Below are 16,903 nucleotides of genomic sequence, written 5' to 3'. Positions count from 1 at the left end.
TAGCATTTCCTTGAAGAGAACACAAAATATCTGAACCTTCCTGTTTTATAGATTAGTAGTAGGCTGAAATAGAAAAATTGCTTTTGCTAATTTGACAGAGAGCCAAAACCAAGTTGGCTCCTAGAGTCAAAGCTGTGAAATTTTAGGGGATTAGCTGCTCATTTAAAGATAATGTTTAGTTTCCAGCTCCTATTCTATGCAGTGCTTTTTATAATGAACACAATAACTCTGATAAGTGAATGTGAAGTTTCAGGAAAATGTGGGAGCTACCCAGGCAAAACTGGCTGAATTTTTCCATGAGAGAGCCTCTTCCCTTCCTTGGTCTGAAAGCAAAGTTGGATGTTCATAATACACTAATAAGCAATGCTGAAAAGTAAGAGCTGGAAATCACAAGTTCATTATCAGTTTCAGGAAAGAAACAGTGGTGAGGGAGAGACCTTTTTAAGTGGTTCTGAGAGCTGGTTAATCTGTAACCTCCAGGAAGTGTTTATTTTTTTGTTATCTTTACAATGGGCACAAAAGAAATAATTAAATAGTTGCAATTGTAGGATTTGAGTGAGCATAACAGGTGGCCAAAGATAGATGAAAAAATACTTAAATATTATATATCTCCTCACAGAGAGGGTGATTAGACATTGGAATGGACTGCCCAGGGAAGTGGTGGAGGCACCATCCCTGGATGTGTTCAAGGGTGGATGTGGCACTTAGTGCCATGGTCTGACTGATGTGGTGGTGTTGGCCATAGGCTGGACTCAATGATCTTAAAGGTCTTTTCCAGCCTTGGTGATTCTGTGATTCCTTAACTAGTTTTCTGTTTCTCATTCACAAAATCAGGCTTACGTTGCAAACTGCAGGTCTTACTGATAGCCTTCTGGTGAAGCATGTTCCATTAACAATTCCCAATTAAAATATTAGGCAACTCTGCAAAAAGGTAGTTTTTTGTTAAAAATAAATTAAATATAACTTTAGTTGCTAAATGAAAAAATGGTTCAATTGATTCACTAGAAATTAATGAAAATGTACATTTCAAAGAAAGTATCTTGGTGGGATGCTGACTCTGCAATGTCACACTAGAAGCAAGGTTTGTATTCAGACAAGACACTTTTCACTATTTTACTTGCCATACAACTGACATTTTATGAATCCTCATTATTTCGTTGATGACTGAACTCTGAAGTTAACGTGTGCTTGAAACAGGTGACGTTTTTGCCCTCAGAACAATGCTTCTTAAGATGATGAATGCAATTCCTTGGAAAAAAATAAAAATACCAGGCAACCTGTTCATATCTCATGTAGTAGGCTGAGGTATTTCTACCTTATCCTTAATAGTATTCAGTTTCTCCTGTTTAACAGCATTAAAAAATCAGATTCTGTCAGGCTGCCCTGATTGAGTCAGTGCTGGTGTAAGAACCTACCTGAAACACTACATTTGCAAAAGAGATGGAGTCTTAAATTTTTTGTAAGTTCTCTAGGATAAACATAGTACATGAGACAAATGATCAGTATCTGGTTAACCTACGAATAAAGTAAGACTAAGTCATCAAAAGTCCACAGAAAGCAGATATGGTAGCTTTGGTTATTCAATACCACATCCTTCTTTTAAATTTTGTTGTGTATCACTTTTGTTTGTGAACCCCTGATTGAAAAATTTACAGAATCTTAAAAAATTATCTACAGGTATAGATTCCACTTCCTAAGTTGTATAACTGCAGTAAGAGTAAGTAAGAGTAAGTAACTGCTACAAGTGAGACATGATGAACAAGCTCTTCCAAAACCTGCCAAATTAATTATAAGAAAACAGTTTAAATGTACCTGTGTTTAGATTGATTCTATACCTATAAATGCCTTTTGGTCTTCTCCCAAAGACTTATTATTTTTAAAACTGAATTGATGCCTACTTCAGGAAAAATAATTAAAAAATCTTCTTGCTGCTGTAGAAATCCTATGTTTGAAAAAGTCTTTAAGAGAAGTGTGATATGAAACACAAATGTTAACTATTTCAGTATAAAATATGAGTACAATTTTTATCCTTATGTGAGAGTCAGGATGGTGACTGGTTAATTTAAGACAAATAAAACAGTACCTTATTTTATAAAAATAAAACAGTATTTCTTTGCTGTCAAGATGTTGTATAGCAAAGAAACATTTCTTCTCTTTCATAGAAGAATGTTAATATTCCAGAGAAGCTATGAATGCTGACAAAGGAGACATCAGTATCCTTACTTGCAGACTTTAGTGACACATACATAAGGACCTGCCATTGGTTAAAACTTGGATTTTTCAAACAATTGTGGAACATTGCTTAAATCTTAGTATACTTGCATTTGCATTAGCATAATAGCAAATTAAGGCACAAACTCTGTGTACTACTTAAAAACATATGAACTAAAAAAATGTTTCTCATTGTTACTTTGGGCTACTTGGAAGTACTGAACTAAGCAAATATATCCAGTATGCTCATAAGGAAGTGGAAATTTATGCCACCAATTTTTCCAAGCACTATACCTTTGTGGGTATGTATATGCTTCCTGAGGTCCGATAAGAAGTTCACTTAAGAAACGCAAGAAATACTATACTTGTGTGCTCACAGTTCCACTTCAAATGCAGGTTATGTGCTGCAGCACAATAATTTATTTTTTTATTTGAACCCTAATTGCAATGTAACAGACAAACTTTTCTAGACTACACACATTTTGGTTACACATAGCCCTTAAACATTACCCCTCAGTACTACCTTAAAAACACTTTAGAGAGCAAACCTGTTGTGGACAATAGAAAAGACACTTTAAAAGAAAGAAAAAATGCAGTGTTGCCACTGACTTCAATACATCTCAATCCCACTGTAACAATAAAATACAGGGCCTGTTAACATTTTAGATGCTGTGTTACTTACAGTCCCTGTTTCTTACTTGCATTGCAGCAACTGACATCTCCTGATCTGAAAAATCTTAGTTAATTCTTAGAAAAATTCAAAGCACTTTAACTCTGGCACTCAGACCAGGATGGTTTAAGTCGTTCCTGTTTCCATGTAGGGTCCTAGAAAATAATTCAGCTGCAAAATGGACCCAGAGCCAGGGTAACACACTCACGTCTTTCCTCTCTCCCCTATCTAGCAAGTTTTTATTCTTTCAGGTGGATTTTTTTTTTTTATAATATATATATATATATATACACACACACAAAGGTTTTATTCTTAGTGGCATTTAAAATCTGCCTATCCCCAGTCTTTTGAAATTTGATTGCAGGTATTTTAAAAAGATAGAAGGTTAGTATTTCTACTTTGCCTTGCTCAGCTTGTCAGAGGCTTTAAATATACTTCTTTATTGTGGTTTCTTTAAAAAAGCCATTCAGAAGTAGTATTTTCCTTTGGACACTATGCATGGAATGCATTTTTGCTTAGCATGAACTTTTGTAGGCCCCAGCTGCATCCTGAGAATTATTACCAATGTAAGGAAAAAAACCCAGGATCAGAAGCAAATATAGCAATTCATATATTCTAACTCTTCTAAGATCAATGAAATTTGTGATCTGCTGCTGTCATTAGTAAAGCTCTTTCTGTTAGCCTACTACTTTTACATATTCTTTGGAGAGCAGATGATTTGCAGTATTTCTTATTGTGTAGTCACGACTTGACACTGGGCTTTTCATTTCTTAAATAAATATAGGTAATTTTTAAGGACACATATTACTGAGTTGTGATGGACTTCTAGGAAGAAAAGGTGTGGCTTAAGCACATCATATCAAAAGTCAGAAGTATTTACTACAGTATGGTAAGAAATGCACAAATAAGTCAGATTTATACAAAAGAAAATTCTGGATTTCAGTGTTCAGTAAGTACATTTGCTTCCAGAATCTAACTGACCTTCACCCTTAAAACAAAGTATTACTTTAAAGTATCAGTTGCAGAAAGAATTTTTAAAATATAACATTTTCTGGTTGAAATACTTGTCAAAACTATCTTCAGTTTTAAGGCCAAAGTGTATGACAGTCACCACATTAGAGTGCTGTGGTGTTGACATACACGACAGTGACAGCAGACTGAGAACACAGCTTAAAGCAGAAAACCCGTGAAAATTGTCTCTAGCAGTTAGTTTCTGCAAAACAGAAAAAAGCCACAGTCCCTCAAATCTAGAGTATGTGCTTTTCTATTCACATGTAACCTAAATGACAATATTACTGTGACTGGATATATAGCACTTTGCAATATATGTCTTTAATGCAGGTATAGACATCATTCAGGATGGTACACATGTATATAAAAATCAGTAAATTTCAAAGCAATCCTAGAAGAATATTGCAAATAATGTTGTATAAACGCATAGTGTTTGAAGGAAAAAACTACTTCACTGGAAAACAAAGTCCCACACACTGAGCCTGGCATTTCTTTATCACTATGTCACTTTCTTTTTGATTGAAGACAGCTCTTTCTGAATCTCACTGAATTTTGGCCGGTTTTCTGGTTTGTAGTCCCAGCACCTCTGCATTATTTTATATATTTCTTCTGGACATTTTTGTGGAGCTGACATTCGGTAGCCTGGTACACAAAAAAACAAGGAGGAAAATGTTAGCACTGAAAACAGATGCATATTGACAAATCTAAAAAGAAACAAGAACAGTTCAAGATCATTGCATTAAAAAAGATCTCCAGGGTAACCCAAGGGAAGTCTTCAATATATAACCTAGACAAGATAGGTTAGTGAACTAATCAAAGCTCAGGCACCAATGACATTTAAGTCTGGCATGGTAAATTGTCAGTACACTTCCCATACATATGGGCAGCAACCTGCATAATTTGTTTCCTGTATCTGAGAAAGCAGCTGCCCTCTATGTTTTAAATGTGATCCTATTTTTTCCCCTCCACATTGGAAATAAATACTAAACATTAAGATGGGAGTAAATTTATTTGAACTTTTTCAAAATGTATGAACCTTTATTCTTACGCCTCTTCCCTTTCAGTCTCTTTAAGAAGTTCCTTTCCCACTTGTAATTTATCCATATATTTTTTCTCCCTCCTTTTTTTTTTTTTTAACTTACTTTTGTATATTCCCATCATCTTAACTCTTTTATCTCCTCTGGTTTGCTTAGATAGGTAGTAGTGTTCCAAGCCCCTCTGCTGCCATCAACTGAAGGAGGTCTCTGCCTTGGTGATGAGTAGGAGAATGATCTATTATTTAAGTTAATTAGCAACTAATCATTCAGAAGCCACAGATCAGAGGCCCCTCCAGCATCCACACCCTGAACCAAAGAGATGTATTCACAGCAATGAAGAAAACCTCCCAGTGAGTAAGAAGTAGAGCAAAAATGCCAGGAGGACTACATGGATGAACATGGGGCTTCTGGACAAATTCAAACACAAAAACAGCTAATCTGGGAGGAACACAGAACATTGCCCAAGCATCCAGGGATGAAGTTAGGAAAGCTAATGCCCAAATGGGACTGAATCTGGCCAGGGATGTCAGTGACAACAAGAAGAGCTTATTTAGGAACAACAATGATGAAAGGAAAGCTGAAAAACATGTGTTTCCACTGCTGAATGAGGTAAAGCACCTGGTGACACAGGACATGGAAATGGCTGAGTTATTGAAGGCCTTCTCTGCCTCAGTCTTAATTAGTAAAGAATCCCAGGCCACAACAGAGACCACGGAGAAAGCCTGGAGCAAGGCAGACATACACTTGGTGCAAAAGGATCCTGTTAGGGAATGCTAAGGCAAAATGAACATACATAAGTCCATGGGCCCTGATAGGATGCACCCGCAAGTGCTGAAGGAGATGGCTGATGTCACTGAAAGACCTTCTCAAGAATCTTTCATCCATCACTGTGACTGTGAGAAGTGCCTGAATGAGTGGAGTAATGCAAATGTCACTCCTGTCTTCAAGAAGGAGGACCAATGGAACTGTAGGTTGGTCAGCCTCACCTCAATCCCCTAGGAGGTGATGGAGCAGCTACTCCTGGAAACCATTTCCAGGCACACGAAGAACAAGAAAGTAATCAGGAGTAGTCAGCCTGGGATGACTAATGGCAAGTCATGCTTGACCAATTTGATCACCTTCTGTGATGTAATGACAGGCTTGATAGATGAGGAAACTTCAGGAAGGCTTTCAACACTGCCTCCTGTAAGACCCTCATTAAGAAGTTGTTGAAATATAGGCTGGATGAGTAGACAGTGAGGTGGATTGAAAACTGGCTGAATGGCAAGTCCCAGAGGGAGGTGATAAAGTTGCAAAAAGTGTCTTTGGAGGATAGTAACTATCTTTGTACCCTAGGAGTCAATATTGGGTTGAGTCTTGTTGAACACCTTCATTAATGATCTGGATGGTGCAGAGTGCACCTGGGAACAACCCCAGGCACCAGTACATGCTGGGGGCTGCCCAGCTGGAGAGCAGCTGGGAACAAAAGGGACATGAGGGTCCTGGTGGACCAAAGATTGAACATGCACATGTCCTTGCAGCCTGGGCAACATTTAAAGAAGTGTTGCCAGCAGGTCGAGGCAGATGGTCCTGCCCCTCTGGTCAGCACAGATGAGGCCACACTGGGAGTGCTGGGTCCAATGTTGGGCTTCCCAGTGCAAGAGAGAGATGGATACACTGGAGAGAGACCAGTAAGGGCCACCAAGATGATGAAGGGACTGGAATATCTCTCACATATGGAAAGGCTGAGAGCTGGGACTGTTCAGCCTGGAGAATCCTCAAGGGGATCTCATCAAACAATGTAAACACATGGAGGCAGGGTGCAAAGAGAAGGGAGCCAGGCTCTTTTCAGTGGTGCCCAGTGATAGGACCAGAGGCAACAGGTGCAGGAAGTTCCTCCTGAACATCCAGACACACCTTTTCACTGTGGGAATGACTGAGGACTGGGCACAGCTTGCCCAGAGAGGTGGTGGAGATATGCAACAACTATATGGACATGGTCCTGAGGACTCAGCTTTAGATGGCCCTGCTTGACCAGAAGGCTTGAACCAGGTCATACCGAGCAGACCTCAGCCATTCTGTGACACTGTGATGCCATGACCTGTTTGCCACATGTAGCTCTCTGAGCAAACAGCAGACAGCGGACCGCAAAGCGAGTAGGCACGTAGGACTCTACACCTAAATGCAGCTCTATCACTCCACACTTACAGGTCTCTGCATCTCTCTTTCTAAAGGAGAGTATAAAAGACACTGGCTTCATACAAGAAATACATTTGACAAAGGGATGAAGTTAGGAAAGCTAATGCCCAAATGGGACTGAATCTGGCCAGGGATGTCAGTGACAACAAGAAGAGCTTATTTAGGAACAACAATGATGAAAGGAAAGCTGAAAAACATGTGTTTCCACTGCTGAATGAGGTAAAGCACCTGGTGACACAGGACATGGAAATGGCTGAGTTATTGAAGGCCTTCTCTGCCTCAGTCTTAATTAGTAAAGAATCCCAGGCCACAACAGAGACCACGGAGAAAGCCTGGAGCAAGGCAGACATACACTTGGTGCAAAAGGATCCTGTTAGGGAATGCTAAGGCAAAATGAACATACATAAGTCCATGGGCCCTGATAGGATGCACCCGCAAGTGCTGAAGGAGATGGCTGATGTCACTGAAAGACCTTCTCAAGAATCTTTCATCCATCACTGTGACTGTGAGAAGTGCCTGAATGAGTGGAGTAATGCAAATGTCACTCCTGTCTTCAAGAAGGAGGACCAATGGAACTGTAGGTTGGTCAGCCTCACCTCAATCCCCTAGGAGGTGATGGAGCAGCTACTCCTGGAAACCATTTCCAGGCACACGAAGAACAAGAAAGTAATCAGGAGTAGTCAGCCTGGGATGACTAATGGCAAGTCATGCTTGACCAATTTGATCACCTTCTGTGATGTAATGACAGGCTTGATAGATGAGGAAACTTCAGGAAGGCTTTCAACACTGCCTCCTGTAAGACCCTCATTAAGAAGTTGTTGAAATATAGGCTGGATGAGTAGACAGTGAGGTGGATTGAAAACTGGCTGAATGGCAAGTCCCAGAGGGAGGTGATAAAGTTGCAAAAAGTGTCTTTGGAGGATAGTAACTATCTTTGTACCCTAGGAGTCAATATTGGGTTGAGTCTTGTTGAACACCTTCATTAATGATCTGGATGGTGCAGAGTGCACCTGGGAACAACCCCAGGCACCAGTACATGCTGGGGGCTGCCCAGCTGGAGAGCAGCTGGGAACAAAAGGGACATGAGGGTCCTGGTGGACCAAAGATTGAACATGCACATGTCCTTGCAGCCTGGGCAACATTTAAAGAAGTGTTGCCAGCAGGTCGAGGCAGATGGTCCTGCCCCTCTGGTCAGCACAGATGAGGCCACACTGGGAGTGCTGGGTCCAATGTTGGGCTTCCCAGTGCAAGAGAGAGATGGATACACTGGAGAGAGACCAGTAAGGGCCACCAAGATGATGAAGGGACTGGAATATCTCTCACATATGGAAAGGCTGAGAGCTGGGACTGTTCAGCCTGGAGAATCCTCAAGGGGATCTCATCAAACAATGTAAACACATGGAGGCAGGGTGCAAAGAGAAGGGAGCCAGGCTCTTTTCAGTGGTGCCCAGTGATAGGACCAGAGGCAACAGGTGCAGGAAGTTCCTCCTGAACATCCAGACACACCTTTTCACTGTGGGAATGACTGAGGACTGGGCACAGCTTGCCCAGAGAGGTGGTGGAGATATGCAACAACTATATGGACATGGTCCTGAGGACTCAGCTTTAGATGGCCCTGCTTGACCAGAAGGCTTGAACCAGGTCATACCGAGCAGACCTCAGCCATTCTGTGACACTGTGATGCCATGACCTGTTTGCCACATGTAGCTCTCTGAGCAAACAGCAGACAGCGGACCGCAAAGCGAGTAGGCACGTAGGACTCTACACCTAAATGCAGCTCTATCACTCCACACTTACAGGTCTCTGCATCTCTCTTTCTAAAGGAGAGTATAAAAGACACTGGCTTCATACAAGAAATACATTTGACAAACATTTTTCCTTTGTTATATTGCATGTATCTGCTCTATGTGCTGGATTAATGCATGTAACTTCAAAGGAGAATGGCTGAGCTCTAGGACACTTACAGACAAGATAATATGAAACTAGGTAAAAATATTTTCCTTCAGTTTGCCCTAGAAACTAGTTCTTCAAAACAGTGAAAGCAGCAAATGCTTTTTGACCTTTAAGGGAAATGATTCTATATAGTTATTTAGAATTAAAATTATCCTGGTTTAAAGAAAGCATTCAAGTGACTATATTATTTGAAGATTCTTACTGGTTGAGTAATCGAGATGGATAAGATCAGGAAGAAAATCTGGAGCTGCCTGTCCTAACAGAAGAGCTACTGTGTACTGAAAACGAAGAAAATAGGCTAAAAAAGAAAAAACAATTTCATTTTAAAAATAAGAGAAAGGACTATTCCCATTCCCACTCCCCCCCTGTATAAATAGCTAAAAAAGCATACATCTGCTTCTAATCTTTGAATTTTATAAATTTTAAGAGATTATTATTCTCAGTGGATCAAAACAGAATCTCAGTACTTAGGTAGTAAGATTTGATTTTACAAACATTCCTCTTCTATGGAAAACACCGGATTGTTTTTATCTGGCCTTTTAAGAAGAAACTTTGATGGTCATCTACAGTGCTTGTACCAAACATTGGCAATCTATACAAGTCAACAAAATAGTTGTTCAGATTTTAAAAAATAATTTAGCAGTTTTACTAGCTTGGAACATGTTTAATTACACAGTACTACTACATAGAGAAGGAACAGTTCTGAAATGCCACCAAAGATGATGAAAATAAATGAAAGTCCTGAAACCCTGCTAACAGTTATTTGCTTCTTTAAATAAATGTGTTTTCATGATTTTGTAAAAGAGAAATGTGTCTTTCAACACTCAACTAGCTCACCATTCTCCACCATAATTGCTAAATTTTTGTCTGAAATGCTTTCATAGACAAGATTAAATGATACAGATTTTCTTCTTCTCGTAGGTTAGAATATTTATACCTGCATTAGCATAATCTTAAATAACTAATTCTGGCCAAGGCTCTGCATTGCACAGCACTAAATCCCGCCTCTCCATCTCACCTTTTAGTTCTGCAACAACAAGTCAGTCTTCCTTCCTTTAAGTCATTGGTCAGTATATATTTTTATCAAGAAGCCCACGTATCACGCAACTCCTCTCAGAAAGCTAGATTCGGCAATTAAAATATCTCATAATATTTTTACTAAAGTTGTTGGATAACCTCTATATTTTTATATTTTTTTTTTCCAATTTCATACAGTATGTACTATATTATTAGGTATCTATACACCATTTGTTTCAATCCCTTTGAACAACTACCTACCTTTCTCAACTTGTTCTCGTGCTTGTTGGTTGGTCATTCCAGGGTATGGACATACTCCTAAACTGAAGGTCTCCCACAAAAGGATTCCAAAGCTCCATACATCACTCTCAGATGTGTATCTCCCTAAGAAAAGGAGAAAAAAACAGGAGCTTAATGTACAGAACAATGTTTCAGATAACTATGGCCCCAAATCTTCTGTAAAGCTGGAGTGTTACACTGGAAAGCTTTAAGCAAAACAAAAAACTATAGCTACTAATAATACATTCTTCAGATATCATAGTCTCCTCTATTTCAAATGATAAACAAATTATCTTGAGGTCAATATCTAGGAATAATATAAGCTAAATTGAAGTTCTACAATTTTTCAGACCTTATGATGTCAGTTATCCTGCATGCAAGTTAAGAATTTATTTCATTATTAATGTACAAAAATACATTTTTTCTCTTAATATTAAAGGACATTAAAAGGTCAAGTCCATCTCCCCCCTGCCCCATGTTCAGAATCACTTTCAACTCAAAAGATGATGATTAAAAAAAACCTATCTGTCCCAGTCAAGTATTATAGGATACCAGTGAGTATTGTGAGAGGAGCTACCATCAACATAATTTGTAACTGTGCAGAGAGCCTGGTTTTCATGCTTTGAGAAAGTGTTCTCTGAAAATGAAAGTACAGTTGCTTCAACTTATTTAATTTGGACCCTGAAGAACTGATGCACCCAATTGGTTAAAGAAAAAAAATCTGGCCTGCTGATTCTATTATCTTCAACTATCCTTCAGAGACAGCAAAACAGTTAATTGATAAACAATTGCATTCCAAACCTTTTTGTGTAATGAAAGATTAATATTATGGTAGAAGGTAAGATCTTGAAGCAGGATGTGACTCCAACCCATGTTGGCATTAACTCTTGCAAAGGTGCTAATAAGAGAGAGCATTTTGCTGCCATCAGATGTCACAAACTTATGATTTCCAATGCATGATTAAAAAAAATAAAAAGCTTTAAGTGATGGTGGAATTACTTATAGACACTTCAAAAGAAGAAGTACTCAACTAAAGAACTGGTTGAGAGAACTACATCAAAAGCATGGCATCCTTTGTTTAATACACTGCTTCTTTGCAGCACACTTTACTCAGAAGTTATTTTTCTAGTTTCATATAAGCTAAAAAGCCAAATGCAGCAGCTTCTGTTCCTCTTCTGGAACTATTAACAACACAGTACAGAGTGCTTCACTCAATCAGAAATAACAGATTTTTGTTCCCTAAGGTAACAACCTAGAAATACATTAAAATATAGGTAAAGGAAAGCTGCAGTTCAGTGACTGTACTTTTCTCCAGCTTAATGATTTATGTAACAGAGTGTTCTAGTACATTAACATTTTCTATCAATTTCAAGTAAGTGCTAGAAGAATCACTGCCATAAAGATGCAGAACTTGCTATTAATTTTGCTAGCAATTACAATTTAGACGACTGGTAGTCTACTAGAATGACTCAGCGACATAGCAAAGTGTTATTTTATTCCTGCATAATTTTGATGTTGCTGCCTTATTCTTTTTGAAGGTAAACCAATATTCTATATATAACTTCAGTGTGACAGAAATATAAAAATTATTTTAAACATTATTGTTTTGAACTGGGCACTAAGGAATATATATATATATACACACACACTCACTCAAATATTGCCCATGCTGTAGTTCTTGGTTTTCTTTATTCTAATTTTGATATATATATATATAAATGTTTTAAAAAATATTATTATGGTGTGGTTTTTTTAAATATTTTTTTTTTTCACCCCCAAGAAGATGCAGGTATATCCTTACCATAGTTAAGAGCTTCTGGAGCGGTCCATTTGATAGGAATCTGCTTTAGGCCTGATGATGAGTACACGCCATCATCCTCTTGCCGGGACATTCCAAAATCGCTTATTTTCAAAATGTTGCTTTCACCTACCAAGCAGTTCCTTGCAGCCAGGTCTCTAAGTTAGAACAAGAAATAAGCCCCCATATTTTTACACATTTGAAAGTACTTGAAGCCATTTAAAATGGCTGAGCCACTCAGCCAAGATGGCAGCACCTCCCAGAAAACACTTCCCAACACCCTGCATCCCTTGGGGAGGAAGAGGTGGAGGTGTTAGGAATAGCCTCAGAGGATGGGGGAAAGGTCTTTCAGTTTTCACATCTGTTTCTCACCATCCAACTCTTAATTGGCAATAAACTACACTAATTTTTTCCTCAAGCGGAGTCTGACGTGCTGTGATGGTAACTGGAAAGTGATGTCCCTGTCTTTATCTTGACCCATGAGCTTTTCTGTCTTAACTTCTCCCCTGTCCTGTTGAGGAAGAGGGGTGAAAGAGTGGCTGGGTGGATCTCTGGCAGCCAGCTGAAGTCAACCTGCCCTCTGAAGTTACAGAAACAAGCCCACAGATTAATGAATCAGATTTTATGGAGTACAGAATTAGAAGCAGCACAAAACATGTTCCCATTATGAAAGACAGAGAGAAATGAGAACTGTCTCTTTCTTGCTGTCCTTCTTATCTTAGCATTAGTTTCCATCAAAAATGAAAAGACACCCAGTATTACAGGAAAAGGAATTCTGCCTCAATGATGGATGAGAAGCTCATAAAAACACCAGCCTCTCCCTCCCTCCATCTCAAACATTTTTTTAGGTTAGCAGGCAGCCTATATTAATACCTGATAAAAGACTTTTTGTGGCTTCTCTATAGTATACGTTTGAAATAATAATGCATGCTAATCATATATTATTAACATACTTACCAAATATTACATTCGATAATTTTCACAAGGTATTAAAATACTACATAATAAAATATATATTAGCATTCTCATCTTAATGTAATAAAATACAGAAAAAGTCTGAAGGGAGAAAAATGTTAAGCAACAGAATTAGATCTGTGACATTAGGAACATAATGGGCAAAGCTTTTTAAAAATAAATTTATTTTGTTTGCTTTCAGCTTAAATAGCTCACAAACAGCTTGTCATATGTAAATGTGAATGTACTCTGTGAAAGATAGGGAGAAACTTTTCACCAGAGTGGGTAGTGATAGGACAAGGGGAAATGCTTTTAAACTGAAAGAGGAGAGATTTGGTTAGATATCAGGAAGAAATTATTCACTATGAGGGTAGTAAGGCACTGGAATAGGTTGCCTAGGGAAGCTATGGATGCCCCCTTCCTAGAGCTGTTTAAGGCCAGGTAGGATGAGGCTTTGTGCAGCTTGGCCTAGTGTGAGGTGTCCCTGCTCATAGCAGGGAGGTTGGAGCCTGATATCTTTAAGGTCCCTTCCAACCTTAACTAGTCTATGAGTCTATGATTCTATTAATATTCCAGAACTGCATTAGCTTTAATGTTTTGCATTGGAACAGCAGCATAGTTTTGAAATTAACCTTCTGAGCAATTAATTCATATTCATTGCATTATTTTGAATTATTTTGGTGCATACAAACTAGACTGATTACCCTTGGAAGAAATTAACCTAGAACTCTGCATACACTCAGTACTTACAGTGCCAAAGTTGTGAGTTTGAGCCTCACCTGGAGCAACAAATATTTACAAAATCAACATCTGTGACCCTGAACCTCTCCCCCGACCCCAGCGCCATCCCCAGATAATGCTCAGGGCATCACTGAGGCTGCAGGGCTGAACCTCTCCCCCAACCCCAGCGCCATCCCCAGATAATGCTCAGGGCATCACTGAGGCTGCAGGGCTGAACCTCTCCCCCAACCCCAGCGCCATCCCCAGATAATGCTCAGGGCACCACTGAGGCTGCAGGGAAGGCCTGCGAAAAGTCCCAGACTGGTCTCCTGGACTCAGCAGAAGATGGAAAATGGATTCAGGAATGCACAACTTCAGGAACACATAGACAGGACCAAAGGCAGAAGAACTGACAGAGTCCTCACAGGATGGCAGCCACTGATGAAGAGAGGGTGACACTCATGATCCCTTTATATCAAGTAGGACATGTACAAGATTGAATACTCCATTTGGTCAATCTGGGTCACCCGGTCAGTCTGGGTCACCCGTCCAGTCTGCTCCTCTCTGATAGAGCATAGAATCATGAACATCTTCCTATCTGACATGCTCCTGCCTGAGTCTGACCTAGCATTTAAACATGTTCTGAGTCAGATTAAGAAACAGCTGTATACTGAAATACCTTAGCTTTATTCCTCATAGACAAGTCTGATTATTAGGAAAAATACATCATAAATAGTATCACACTTGTATACAAAAATTACACTCAGTTCACGTATTTTTGCCTGTTTTGTAAGTGACAATTTTCTTTTTCTTTCAGAGTCATCTAGAAGAAGGATTTGTCATAATTACTGGAAATTCACAAAATTAATTTCATGATAATCAAACAGGTGTTTGAAAAAGTTGGTAAAGATTGTGATACTATGTTCAGGATGTATGTAAGATTAACACTAGATCTTCTGAAAGACCAAAGCCACACAAAGCCATGGAACAGTGGTTTCCAAGCTATTAGCTGGCAGTGGGTCACAGAATGATACCACTCAAGCTGTCATGCTGCACACAAGTGGCAAGTGAGGAATCATGGGCCAGTGGTAATGGCCCGTAAGGTGTGCAGGTGGACACAACTCTCACATCCACCATCAGTCTTTCCAGGCAAATTGCTTTTTTCTTTTTGTATTGAATAGAGAACCATTTTTATTGCTACCTTACACAGAACATCAGTAAAATGTTATTAAATAGCGACTGCCAAGCTACTAACAAGATAGCAAAGGATGCATTATGACAAAACTTATGAATAAAGCTACAAATAGCCAAGTAAAGGAATTAGTGCTGGTAATGACCCTCACAGGATTAATACCTTTTTCTGCTTTTAGCTAAAACTCTCACACTTCTGAAGCTACTTTATTATGTACTACTTTAATGTCATTTGTGTTAATAAAGCCTTTTGAGCACTTAATGTGTTTACTTAAGACTTAAGAAATTTTTTTCCTTTCTAATACGTAAGGTGGGCTTTTTCATTTATTTAGAAAATACTTAGATGTGACCTTTTCTTTCCCTTTTATCTTCACTTTAGTCATAGTCTTTCTAAAAGACTTTTGTGTTCTTTTCACAGTTCTTGTGAGGAGTCGTTTCTTGGAGTACATAGAAACCAGGAGTATTTAGCAGATTCAGTGATACTGAAAAACCTTCTAAGTCCCCTGAAAGTTATGTTACTTTGCACTTTTAATAACTTGCTCTTCTATGGGCCAAAACAGTATTAGTATAATTTCATTCTCAGGGCTTCATTACAAGCTTCTACAGATCCTGCAGTTAGATCCACTGTAGATGTATTTTCCAAGTTCTTTCTTCCCTGTTCTCTTACTTGAAATTTCTTCATGATGTCTACAGAATCACAGACACATAAGGGGTTGGAAGGGACCTCCAAAGATCATCTAGTCCAACCCCCCCGTCAGAGCAGAACCAAAAATACTAGGGCAGATCACTCAGAAATGAATCCAGACAGGTCTTAAAAGTCTCCAGAGAAGGAGGCTCCACAACCTCCCTGGGGAGCCTGTTCCAGTGCTTTATAACCCTCACAGTAAAGAAATTCTTCTTGAGGTGGAACTTCCTGTGCTCGAGTTTCAGTCCATTGCCCCTCAACCTATCACAGAGCACAAGTGAAAAGAGGCTGTCCATGCCTTCTTGATGCACAGCCCTCATGTATTTATAGACTTTAATTAGATCCCCTCTCAGTCTTCTTCTCTCTAGACTGAAAAGCCCCAGGTCTCTCAGCCCTTCCTCATAAGGCAGGTGTTCCAGTCCCTTAATCGTCCTCGTAGCATCTGTTGGACACTCAAGTAGATCCCTGTCTTTCTTGAACTGGGAAGCCGAGAACTGGACACAATACTCCTGATGTGGTGTTACAAGGGCCAAGTAGAGGGGGAGGAGAACCTCCCTCAATCTGCTGGAGACACTCCTCTTAATTTATGAATTTACTTTTCATTACCATTGACATACAGCTTAAAATTTGTCTTTATTAAAATCAAAGTTGTTCACTCTTTGAGACAACTGGAGTACACTCCTTTGAATGTCAAGAATCAGTACCAGGAAACAAATAAAATACTGAACTAACACTATAGTAACTATATACTATATATAACTACATATATAGTAACTATACTACTGAACTAACACATATCATAGTGCAACAAATATTTATTTTTCTGGAAACACTAATTAGAATTTTCTGCTATAGGAAATGAAACATGAAAAGCTCTACACCACAAAGACAATAAAATAGTGTACAAAAAAGCATGTTCTGGTTTACTAAACAAACACTGACACATGCTTACTCTCTGGTCTACAGTCTATGCTCAAAGAACCCAATAACTCATTTCTGAGGTGAATGGCATTTAGTTGATTGCATTCTTCCTCTACTCCCCAGTCCATCTCCTTCTGCTTCTGTCTTATCCTATAATTTAATGCATTGTTTATCAGCTACCGCTAATACCTCTTTACTCACTGCAAAAATGAAATCATGCAGTCCACCTTTCATTCTGGTACAGATGATCAAAGACACAGTATAAAAATTCTGCTGAA

The 16,903-nt window shown here is 39.0% G+C and overlaps 1 protein-coding gene across 1 annotated transcript in view; it reads right to left on the bottom strand.

Moving 5' to 3' along the window:
* Window positions 1-3,987: 3,987 nt before the first annotated feature.
* FER (fer (fps/fes related) tyrosine kinase) overlaps window positions 3,988-16,903 on the bottom strand; it is an 82,141-nt gene continuing 69,225 nt past the window's right edge. Inside the window, exons 16-18 of the mRNA XM_010007215.1 lie at window positions 12,158-12,312; window positions 10,339-10,461; window positions 3,988-4,534 (exon numbers count right to left, since the gene is read on the bottom strand). Coding sequence (XP_010005517.1) covers window positions 4,392-4,534; window positions 10,339-10,461; window positions 12,158-12,312 — 421 coding nt within the window. The 3' untranslated portion in view covers window positions 3,988-4,391. The remainder of the gene's footprint in view (window positions 4,535-10,338; window positions 10,462-12,157; window positions 12,313-16,903) is intronic.

The sequence above is a fragment of the Chaetura pelagica genome, unplaced genomic scaffold (genome assembly GCF_000747805.2).
Source record: "Chaetura pelagica isolate M959 unplaced genomic scaffold, ChaPel_1.0 scaffold40, whole genome shotgun sequence".
Taxonomy (NCBI): Eukaryota; Metazoa; Chordata; class Aves; order Apodiformes; family Apodidae; genus Chaetura; species Chaetura pelagica.
This window is presented reverse-complemented; position numbering and strand designations above follow the sequence as displayed.